This window comes from Tupaia chinensis, unplaced genomic scaffold, assembly GCF_000334495.1.
Source record: "Tupaia chinensis unplaced genomic scaffold, TupChi_1.0 Scaffold000532_1, whole genome shotgun sequence".
NCBI classification, from domain to species: Eukaryota; Metazoa; Chordata; class Mammalia; order Scandentia; family Tupaiidae; genus Tupaia; species Tupaia belangeri.
The window spans coordinates 1,475,572-1,488,273 of NW_006160045.1; the positions used below are offsets into that span (position 1 = coordinate 1,475,572).

At 37.2% G+C, this 12,702-nt stretch overlaps 1 protein-coding gene across 1 annotated transcript in view; it reads left to right on the forward strand.

The window, feature by feature from the left end:
- WDR64 (WD repeat domain 64) overlaps positions 1–12,702 on the forward strand; it is a 101,235-nt gene that overhangs the window by 54,228 nt on the left and 34,305 nt on the right. The window contains exons 8-11 of the mRNA XM_006157278.2: positions 3,931–4,107; positions 6,701–6,831; positions 10,995–11,096; positions 12,112–12,181. Coding sequence (XP_006157340.1) covers positions 3,931–4,107; positions 6,701–6,831; positions 10,995–11,096; positions 12,112–12,181 — 480 coding nt within the window. The remainder of the gene's footprint in view (positions 1–3,930; positions 4,108–6,700; positions 6,832–10,994; positions 11,097–12,111; positions 12,182–12,702) is intronic.

Below are 12,702 nucleotides of genomic sequence, written 5' to 3' on the forward strand. Positions count from 1 at the left end.
AATCCTGTAAAAACATTTTGCATTTTTTTTTTTTTTTTTTTTTTGGAGAGGTTTTCGCTATAGGGCGCGTGCGCTCGCCAGACAGACAGAGAGAGACATAGAGACAGAAAGCGAGAAATCACCCCCCAGGGAGGATGGTCACGTCGCAATCCCTTCTCCTCCATTCTCCTCTTGGGATCTTGGGCACGCACGCACACGCGCCCGGCGTGAGTTTTAAGCTACCGGGTCCGGGACGCAAACCGCAGTCAACCACGTGGGAGTCCAGCGACATAGCCATTATGCTAACTGCTGATTCCCAACATTTGGCATTCTTGAGGTTCAGGACTTAATATCGGAAAGTCTTTGATTATCACATCAATGACAACATTACCAATAAAAACTCTAATGCTATTCTGATTCTTTTTCCTTTGAAACTTACTCCTTTTCCTTGAAAACTTACATGATGTTATTTTTGTCACTAAAGTTTAAAGCCTATATCTATTGTATATATTTTTTCATGAGTTCCACAGGAGACTTCTCAATTCATATCATGAGACTATGTCCAGCTCAGAGAATTTTCACATTATTTGATTATTAAGTTTCTCTCCTGTACCTGTTTCTTTTTCGAATTCAGAAATCCAGACTATTTGCATATTAGGTCTCCTAAATCTAACCTCCAAATTTTGTATCTTTTTCTTTATGATTTCAATTTCTTTTTAATTTTGTTAACTGTTTTGAGATACTTTTCTTTACATGTAGGCTATTTGTTCAAATTTCTAACATGAATAATTCTCTACCAGCTCATCAACCAAATTACTGCATTTGAAGATTTTTATTGTTGATTTTGGTTTCTATTTTAAACTTCCTCAAGCACTCTTCATTTTTGCTCAAGGTGTTAGACTTCCCAGAAATTCTAGTTAGTCTGGGATCCGCTATGCATATTTTGTTCATTCTTCTCTCCAGATGCTAGATCCTCTTCACAACACTGCTTTTCTGCTCACTGGTGTTTGGCTATTAGAAAAATGCAAGGGGCAGTCCTAAAAATGTATTATGTACAGCCATTTTGTTCTTTGAAGGCTGGCCCTGTAGAGGCAATGGTAGTGAGCCTGTCTGCTATCCATTCTCTTCATGATTTCTAATTTCAAAAACAGAGCAAGCTTAGTCCACTTGGACAGCTACTCCTCAACTCTTTGGAAGCAAGGAAAACTAGGCATATGCCACATCACCCTCTGCCTTCTCCACACATTTGGCTCTGGGGTTCTAAGCATATTTGCAGATCAACCACTGTGTTCAAATCTCACCCTAGAATTCCATTCACCCTGGTCCCTGGACTTTTGTTTAGCTGAGAGGGAGAGGTACAAGTTCTGTATTTTTTTTTTTAACTCAAATTCCAAATTCCATTTCTCTACTTGCCCAAACACTATTGGGGGCAGGAAGGTGAACGACTTAGATTTGGAGCTGGGAGTTGAAAAGAGTAAAAAAGGCACCAAATTTCTTCCTAGACTCCCAGTTGCATTATAAACAAAACAAAACAAAATCTAGCTCTGGCAATCACATTCTGATGCTTTGGAAACTAAGAAACAGTCTCTGTAAGTTTTATACACGCTTTAATGTATTCAAGTAGTCCTTACTGGTTTGAAAGTAATGTCTCTCTTGCTCTTATTTTCTTCTTGGTTTTATTTTCGCAGAGCTCGGAAAAATGCTTGAGCAACTGTCTGGTCTGGGCACAAATCATGCCTGTACTAAATCTTCTGGGCATGGTCTTCTAGCCACGTAATGAGAAGACAGATTATAAATTGGCCACTAGAGCAACTTCATAGACCATAAGAAAGGAAGACAGTAATTCTTTCATTATCTTTGGTTCAAAGGAATAAAATTACACAAAACGTTTGGTAAATCTGAGATAAATTTGCCCCAAAGCGCTGTTGACAAAATCATAAGTTGGCAAAAAATTACTGTTCTCTCTCCTTATAAATAAAGCACTGTGAGAGTTTAAAGAAGCAAATGATTAATTAGCCCCAAATAGTTTGAATTCTAAAGACCCACTTACTTTGCTTTATATGCCCTTCCTTTTATGCACATCACTATATGGAATATATCTTAGATATCTTTATATCTTTTATGCACATCACTATATGGAATATATCTTAGATATTTTTATATCTTTTATGCACATCACTATGTGGTATATATCTTATATATCTTTATTTGTATGCCAAAGCAAAATATCCTTTTTTTTTCTTTTTTTGGAGAGGTTTTTTGCTATAGGGTGTGTGTACTCGCCAGAAAGACAGAGACAGAGAGACAGAAAGCGAGAAATCACCCCCCAGGGGAGATGGTTACACCGCAATCCCTTCTCCTCCATTCTCCTCTCGGGATCTTGGGCACGCATGCACATGTGCCCGGTGTGAGTTTAAGCCACCGGGCCCGGGACTCGCACCGTAGTCGACTACATGGGAGTCCAGCAACGCAGCCATTACACTAACTGCCGGTCTCAAAATATCCTTCTTTTTGAAGCAAGTAACATAATATAGGCTCTGAGCATTATGTGAATTGCTGTTTTCCTGCCATACTGATTCCTAAAGGCCTATTTACCAATACCAATCTAAGATAATATGTTTCACTAATTAAGGGTAAAATGGTTCAGAAAAAAAAAGCTCATGAAAATATGTGTAATGGGAAAACTATGTATGAATTTCAAAAAGTTTTTGTACCAAAATAAATTAATACTTTAATTGTAAAAACTAAACTAAACTAAAATAAATATGTTACCTACAAAAAATTTAACAAAATATGTAAAAGAGTTAGTAAAAAAATTTTAAGGACATTTAAAAAGAAAGCCAACTTGAACATATGGACAATATGCCATATTTCACATACTGGATGTCGCATAGTGTTATAACTACGTTATAAATGAAGAGATATTTCATATTCATGTATGGGATGTCACTATGGAATGTCACATAGTGTCATTCTTATGTTCAAATTAAAAATAAAAGCTTCACTGAAAAAGCAAAGTGAAAACACCATTCCCCAGGTAACTGAGAGTCAGAAATAATAAGTTCTAAAAAAAAAAAATCAGAATCCAGAAGAAAAATAACCCAATAGAAAAATAAAAGATAGGAAAAGCTACATATTTCACAAACTCACACATACACACACAAATATTTAATTTACTAACAATTAGAGAACTATAATTATGTATATTTTAAAAATTTGTTTTTAAAGTCCCATTTCGAACCCATCAAGTAATGTCAAGTGTGGAGAAGAATGTGAAGAAAGTGGAACCTCATCCACTCCTGGTGAGAGTGGGCATGGATAACCTGAAAGAACCACTCGGCAACATCTAGTAAAGGTGATGACATACATGTCTTGCAGTTCAATAATTCTACTCCAAGCTTATACTCTAGAAACTCTGGCACTTGTCCATAAAAAGAAGTAATGAAAAACTGCCAACCACCTGGACATACATAACAGAATGGCCAAATAAATAATAATATATTCATTCCATACTGTAAAGCAGTTAAAAATAGAGCTTCATGTAATCACTTGTATAATTTCAAAAACATAATACTGAGTAAAATAAGCAAGTTGAAGAATTCACACAGCTTTATAACATTTATAAACTGGTTAAAAATCTGATAGTAATATAATATATATCTATATTTTTCTCTATCTATCTATCTATCTATCTATCTATATATATATATATATATAGAGAGAGAGGAATTATGTAAAATGTTAAAAACGTTCATGGCTAACACCATATTCAGGTTTCTGGTTACTCAGGGAGGAAATAAGAATAAGAAACTAATTAGTAAGAGATAGACAGGGCTTAATAACTGATAAAGCTGTATGGTGGAAAATTCAGTGTATGTTGTGTTTATCTCTTTAAGACAGCCCAAACAAGCTAACAGAACTGTTTCTGTACTCACTGGGTTTCTATTAAAGGGTAAGGAAGATGACTCGTACCTAGTGGTGATATGGGAACTGCCTGATGCTGTGCCTCTTCTACAAGACGGGAATCGCATTGTGCATCTGGGAACATTTACTAAAGATAGGAGCTTGGCTATTCCTTTCCCAGATATCGAATTAATAGTTGGGGGAAACCCTCCTCAACACACTAATGTAAGTTTCACTCCTTGACTTTTTAAAGTTTATTTGTTTATTCAATGAATGAGACAGAGAAATAGCACCCCTAACAGGGTCACAACACCGCAATCCACTCTCGGCCTTAGCCAGCTCAGATCATGGGCACATGCATGCCTGGTATACTCAGGAACGTCTCTCCATTGGAACTGGTAACCTTTGAACGTGGCTGTCCTTGCAGTGTTGTGTTTCACTTCTGTGCCACCATCTGGCCCCCATTTCTTGATTTTTTTTTTACTTTTAGACTTTTTGTTATGGACAATGATGAAAGTATATAAAAGTACAGAAAATAAAGAGTGAGTTTCATGTACTATTACTCAGCTTCAAAAATTTTCTATATAAGGCCAAACTTATTCTTTATTCTCATCATTTCCTATGTCTACTACCAATAGATTTTGAATAAAATTACAGACTTTATATCATCGTGTCCCCAAATATTTTAGTATATTTTTAAATAATGACTCTTCCAAAAGTGACACTACTACTATTTTTTTTTTTTGAGAAATTTTTGCTATAGGGCATGTGTGCTCTCCAGAAAGACAGAGAGACAGAAAGTGAGAAATCATCTCCTGGGAGGATGGCCACACCGCAATCTCTCGTCCTCCATTCTCCTCTCGAGATCTTGGGCATGCACGCACATGCACCTGGTGTGAGTTTAAGCCACCGGGTCTGAGACTCAAACAATGGTCACCTACATGGGAGATCAGTGATGTGGCCATTATGCTATTTGCTGGTCCCAAATGATACTATTATTTTCAAAAAAAAAAAAAAAAAAGGTTTTTTTGGAGAGGTTTTTGCTATAGGCGCATGCGCTCACCAGAAAGACAGAGAGAGACAGAAAGCAAGAAATCACTCCCTGGGAGAATGGCCACGCTGCAATTCCTTCTTCTCCATTCTCCTCTTGGGATTTTGGGCACATGCCCATGTGTCCTTTGTGTTTAAGCCTCCAGATCCAGGACTCGGACCACAGTCAACTATGTGACAGTCCAGTGACGTAACCATTACACCATCTGCTGGTCCTGTGATTTGCTTAATTAAATCAGCCTTGTAGGCCAGAGATAAATCTCACTTTACCATGATGTATAATCTTTTCAATGTGTTGTTGAATTTAATTTGCTAATATTTTATTGAAAAATTTTGCATCCATATTTGTTAGAGATATTGGCCTGTACTTTTCTTGTGATATTCTTGGCTGGCTTAAGTATCAAGGAGATGCAGATCTCATGAAACATGTTTGAAAGTATTATATCCAGCTCTATATTCTGGAAGAGCTTAAGGAGTATTAGTACTAATTCTTCCTTGAAATTTTGGTAGAACTCATGTAACGCTATCTGGTTGTAAGCTCTTTTTTCTTGGGAAATTTTAATGACTACTTCTATTTCTTTGTTACTGGTCATTTCAAGTTTTCAATTTCTTCCTGATTCTCTTGGTAGGTTGTATTTTTCTAAAAATGTATCCATTTCTTCTAGGTTATCAAATTTGTTGGCATGTAATTGTTCATCATTGTCCCTTAGGATGATTTTTATTTCTCAATCATCTGTATAATGTCCTCATTTTTATTTCTGATATTATATATTTGAGTCTCTCTTTTTGCTGAGTTAATGTTTATTGATTTTATTTTTTTCAGAAAACCAACTCTTAGTTTTATTGATTTTTAGATTATCTGTAGATTTTCTATTTTCTATTTGACTTACTTCTGTTCTAAACTTTTTTATTACCTTCCTACTGCTACCTTTGAATTTAGTTTGTTCTTTTTCTAGTTCTTTGAGGGGTAATATAGTGCTGCATATTCAAACTCTTTTTTTCTCTTTTTAAAAATAATTTTTATTAACACATTAATTGTGACAATGTGAGTTTTCAGCACACAAACACAATGTGAAATGATTAAATCCAGATAATTAGTATGCCCTCATCTCAACTACTCATAGCATTATATACAGTAAGTTGTGGTTAACCACATTCTCTCCATTGTATTTTATAAGACTAGCTATTATTCCTCCAATCTGTCTGCAATTTTGTTTCTGTTGACTAACATCACCCTATTGTCATCCTTCCCAGCATCTAGTAGTCATTCTACATGTAGATGCCCAACAAATACTCGAGGAACGGCAAATGAAAAGTATTAAATAGAACTGGCACTAGAACTTCTTATTGATAAATAGAGAAAGCTTCTACAGGGTGGTAGGAAGCAGAAGCCAAATAATCAGAGTTGTTGAGTGAAAGAAAGGTCAGTAAGTGAAAATAGCTAACACAGAACATTCTTTCCAAACATTTGAAGTGGAAGATGCAGAAGTAATCTAATAGTTGGTAAGAGAAAATAAATCAAGGCAGACAGAGAGGAGCTAGTAGAGATGGATGGCATAGTTTTATTTTTTTAATGAATTCTACAAAATTAACATTTTTTAATGCCAGAAAGAATGGATTTTGCTGATTTTCATGCTCTCGAACTTAAATATATATGCATATGATATTTCATTTTTAGTTAATGATTACAAATTGTGCACATAATGTTTGTACTCCAGCTAAATATATTCCTGAAGGTCAGAGAGTCTTATTTTCTTTTATTCTTCAGAATCCTGCCATTGGTACTGAAGTAAACTGCATTGATGTATTACAAGGAGAAGGATACAATTTGATAGTTGCTGGAACCTTAAATGGTGTGATCATCTTATGGAATTTTGTAACGTGTACAGTCAAAGAAGTGTAAGTTGTGTCTTTTCTTGAAACAATAATAGTTTATACTTCAGGAACTAGCAGTTAGTGTAATGGCTATGTTGCTGGACTCCCATGTAGTTGACCATGGTTTGAGTCCCGAACCCGGTGGCTTAAACTCATGCCGGGCTTGTGTGCATAAATGCCCAAGATCCCGGGAGAAGAATGGAGGAGAAGGGATTGCAGTGTGGCCATCCCCCCAGGGGGTGATTTCTCACTTTCTATCTCTGTCTGTCTCTGTCTTTCTGGCGAGCACAAGTGCCCTATAGTGAAAACCTCTCAAAAAAAAAAAACATTATACTTCAGAAGAACCAAAGTAATATTCAGGACTCAAAAAGAGTAATAATAATAATAATGAAGAATAAATTAAATTGGTGAAAACTCTCCAAGGGAGTCTTTTTTGGAAGTTATACTCACACAGAGACTGTGTTTTAAGGATGTTAACCCTAGAATGGTATGAATAATAAACCTAAAGTATCTGTATTCCCAAGAGCTTTGACCTTTTCTCTTCTCACACTTGTACATGCTTTTATGTTTGATTTTTGTCCAAATGTATGACTTTGACAAATACATAAAATGCATAATAATTTCAAATGCTAGTCTCCCCAGAGTTTCACATACACATTCAATTGCCTATTGGCAATTTCCACTGTATCACCACCAACACCCTTATAGCCGCACATGCCCAAAGCCTTCACAACCTTCCCTCTCCTTCCAAACTTCTCCTCTTCCTTTATCTCAGTTCCACCGTCATCCTCTTAGTCCCCAAAGTCAAATGGTGAGAGGCATCCTAGATGTCTTTTCCTCCTTGTTCACCAAACTAACAAATCCAGTTCATTACAGGATGGTGCTAAGAAGGACCAGTATGTCAGATGCAATTTTACATGTCGACCAATTAGATTTGCTCTGTACCATATCCAAAACCTCTACCCACCACCCCTGCCATTCATTTCTAAATGTTCTTGCCATTCATTGTAAAAGAAAGAATGTAACATTTTATTATTTGCATGGGTGGGTTGTAAATAAAAATCTCTACCCAATTGCAGAATCGAGGTGTATGTAGGGACCACGTGTGGATACTCTCTGTTAAGGAGGCCTGTAAATTTTTACTTTAAGATACAAGATAGCCAAGAACCTTAAAAACAAATGAAAATAAAATGAAGCCTCCGAGGGAGGAAGAGATATAAAGGAGGAGGTATAAGAGAATAGGAAAGGACGAGGGAAAAGAAGAGGAAAATGTACACGAAATCTCTGCCTATTTACAGTACCTTATATACTACTAGTCTACTTGGAACTTAAGTCCCCTTTCTGTCCAGGTCTGAGCTACTACTTTTAGCCCACTTTTAAATTAAATAATTTTTTTTTATTAACATATAATGGTGGTACATACTTGTGGGGGCAAAATGTGATCCTTCAGTATAACACCACAAGGCACAACGAGCAAATCAGGGCGACTGGCATACAGATCATCTCGGCCATCTGCCGCTACTTAGTACCAGGCACCTTTAAATACGGCCCTCAGGTACTTGGACGGTAAGTTATAAACTGTATTCACCCACTTATATTTTATAAGAGTAGACATTGTGCCTCTTATCTATATATAATTTTGTTTCCATTATTCGACCTCCCTCTAATCCCCTACCCCACCCCTCCCAGCCTTGTAGCCATTCTACGTCCCTCTACTTCTATGAGTCACTGAGAACATATGGTATTTCTCTTTCTGAGCCTGGCTTATTTCACCTAACATAATGTCTTTCATGTTTGCCTATTTAACCTCAAATGAACTGGATTTTGTCCTTTTGAATGGCTAATATTCCACTATATCTATGTCTATATATCTATATATTCCATGTTTTCTCTATCCATTCATCTACTGATGGACGCAGGCTGATCGCCTATCTTGGCTGTTGTGAATAGTGCTGCAGTAAACACTGAGGTACAGAAATCTTTATAACATACTGATTCCTTCCCTTTGAATACATACTCAGCAGTGGGACTGCTGGGTCATATGGCTGTCCTATTTTCAGTTTCTTGAGGAACTTCCATACTGTTTTCCATAATTGCTGGACTAATTTACATTCCCATGAACAGTGTAAAAGAGGGTCTCTCCTCTCCTCATCCTCACTGGCATTTATTATCTTTTATCTTTTTGATGCTAGGCATTCGAATTGGGGTGATTAGAATATCTCAAGTGATTTTTATTTGCATTTCCTAATGATTAGTGATGCTGAGCATTTTCTCATGTATTTATTGGACATCTGTATGTATTCTTTTGAGAATTGTTTATTCAGGTTACTTGCCCAATTTTTTTAAATGCCAGAGTATACATATGCATGAGAGAGAGAGGCGAGAGAGAGGAAAAGGGAAAAAAAAACCCCCGTTGGGGCCTGGTCATACTACAGTCTCTTTTCTCCAATTCTCCATCCCATCAAATCCTGGGCACACATATGTCCAGTGTTTTCCAAGTTGCCAGGGCCAGGACTCAAACCCAGGTGTGCCATGTGGGATTTGGCCTCCTTTGTGCAGAGCTTTAACTGCTGTGCTAGGGGACAGCATGGACCCATTTTTAAACTGGGTTATTGTTTTTTTTCCTGCTAAAAAACTCGAGTTCCTTGCATATTCTGGCCATTAATCCCTAGTCAAATGCATTGTATTTTAGGCAACTTCTGAGAGGAAATATATCTTTACTGATTGGACTCTGAATTTATTCTCCCTTGAACCTTTAGTTGCAATAGCTATTTCTGTAGATCCCTCCCTCTGCAACTCATTCCATGTTCTCTGGGGTCCTGTTCCTAGAATTGCTGTCACTCCTGTTTTCTCTCTTCAACTACTGCCCTGTTTTTTGTCACAGACTGCATGGCTCTCGTCTAATACCCACACCTACACGCACTACACACTTCCTCACCCGCACACTGCTAGCTCGTGCGTGACTCACTACTCGGAGTGGAAAGGAGACAGACTAAAAATATCATAGTCTTGATGGCACAGCCTAAAGAGGAGGGCAATTCTTTTGAGAATAACTTAATTTAAAGACAGAGATCCTCCTTCTTGAAGTGCCAGGTATTTAGCAAGAGATGCATGTAAATTTAACCCCCATCAGGGAAAAAACAAAAACAAACAAACAAAAAACTCTAACTACATAGTGTCCCCCTTCTCTAGGCATATAATTATATAAAAGCAATTGATTTAGAATCATTGAAGTATTTTGTAAAACAATTTAGCACAGCACTACGTAAGGTAATCTAGACCCAGTTTTAAAGGTTCTAACATTGATAACGATTTCATATTCATGGTTAAAGCTATATATATGTCCATTTCAAACTTTGCCTAAGATTCCCTCACCAGTCAGAAAAAATAACCATTCTCTCCTGATCTATGCTTTTTGGGGGTCTAAACTCAATATTTCTCTTACTAAGTAATAATCTGTATCACGATTCATCTGAAGAGTAGAAATATTGATAAAGTTTGAGCTCCACAAGTCTTCAAGACTGGAGGCTTCTATTTGGAGCTGGATTCCCTCCCCAGGAGATTCCTTCATCACTCATGAGCTCAAATTAGCAACGACTGTCACTAAAAGAAAAGGAGCATTTTTTAAGGTCTATGTGCTATAGGGAATATTAGGTGTGATTTTTCAGAGCCAAGCATCACTTACCAGCACAGACAACTAGGGAGTATTGCTCTGTTCCCAGAAATCTGCTGAGGAATATGTGTGTTTCTTTGGAATCTAGGTCAACAGGGAACTTGAGCAACAAGAGCAGTGTAATCACAGAATTACCTGTTCTTCTCTCCTTGAAGATAATAGCCATGTTTTATTCACATTTATCACCCTACTTATTCAAAGAATAGAACTTGAAGTGTATGAAACGCCTAAGAGGTTCCTCTACAGGTTTATATAAGCCTATTCTCTGACTCATATGTAGGGAGATAAGACCAGTTGGTTAAAAGACGTTTAGAAGACCACTGATCTATCATATTATATTACAGAGCCTTTTAAAAGATATGTTCAAACCTTCATCTTTGGGTTTTCTCTTCAGGCTCAATGATATCAACATTTGAAGAACTGATTAGCTCTGCAGGGGATATGTGATCTAAGTCACTAATTTAAGTTACCTATGCTCTAAATTTTTGACATGAAAATACATGCTTCTTTCCAGATACCGAGTTGAAGATTGTTCTACTGTGGACCCTGACTTGGATCCCAAGCGCTTTAGAATTAATGACATACTGTTCCTCTTCCGTACCCCTGAATGTGCACGGTAATTCAGTACTTACTAATCAAGTAATTCTGGCTGGGACTTGGGTGGGTGATACAAAGAGTTCTCATCATTCCCACGATTAAGGAAGGACAACTGAAGGAAGACACCAATTAAGCTGACTACCTGGCTTCCAAGTGCTTCCCTCCTACCATCTTTCTGTAAGTGGGGTGGTCCTTGGGAATTGAATGTGCTGTGTGGTCCCCTTCTCATGTCAGACTCACAGCTCTCTTGACAACAGGAGCATCAATGGGAAATGCTCAACAGACCAATCTTTAGCCAAAATCTAACTGGGAGATGTGAAACAGAAGGAAGGACTTGCAGGACAAGCAGATCCTATTACAAGTTTTAAATACCGTCCACCGTAACGGAGCACTCTCCCTCCATTTCTGAGAGAGCAGGGGATTGTTTATCAAGTATTTAATATTTACTTGAGACTTCTGGTTTGCAGGTAACAATGTAAAACCCATCTTTGGACAGAAGTCAAGTTTCTGTACTGGTTTTGGATCACCAAACTCTGAGGCAAAATAGAATACCTTCCCTAGATCATGGTCCAAAACATCACCACAACTATTCTGAGACTGTTTTGAATACTTGCTCTGTACACATCTGCATCAACCCCCTGAGCCATTTCTCACCCTATTCTAGCAGAGCACAACAGTGACTGGACCAGGCCAGAACTAGACATTGTAGAGCAGGGGGTCGGTCATTGTCACCCTCTTCCTAACCTCTCCTGTGTCAGAACCTCTGGGAATTCATCTAGCCTTAGCCAAGGGAAGGGCCAGGCTTGTACGCCCAGATCCAAGCAGCAATAAGCCTTATTTGCCGAGGTGCCCTTCGGAAGCACGGTAGGGCAAACATTCCTTAAAATGTGAGGTGTGATTTGTTTTTTTAATGACTCGGTATCCATGAATGATAAAAGAAGTGATCAACTGAAATTAAAACAGAGAAGAGCACCCTTCGAATGTGATGGAATATCTTAACTTTCCCTTCTTGGTCTTTCTCTTTCACTTTTTAGGAAATCAAGTCAGGATTCCATATGCTCTTCCTCTCAGTGTGATTCTAGCAGGGGTCCACAGAGTAGCAAGGTCAGCACGTAATAGTGTCTTCTCGTTACACTTGGTGTGGGCTCAAAAAGGGATACTGAGCATTTGCGCTCTTCCATTGATAGAGGAAAAGGTGGAAAAATTCTGTGTTTGGGTGTATGTAAAAACTTTGTTTTCCCTAAAAATAAATATCTAAACTGTTTTCCATTTTTCTCAAGGCTTTTACATGTATAAATAATCAATACATGACCTGTAATAAAATAAATTCTTCATCTTGTTTTTATGTTTATAAAATAATAAAATAATTCATATGAATAATAACTTTAGACTATCTCTTCTGCTAAGAAGGAAGTGTTATACATATTTTATAGGGAGAAGAGACAATACTTAATGTGTAATTACAACACATAACATTATGCATTAGTTATCACACTGTGTTCTCAGGTCTAATTTTACATATTTTTACACATTACATTTCTAGCTGGGATTCTGTTTGAAGGAAATTTTCACAGGAAAAAAAAATTATTTCAAAATCTCCAGAAGGATGGAAAGAATAACTTAAT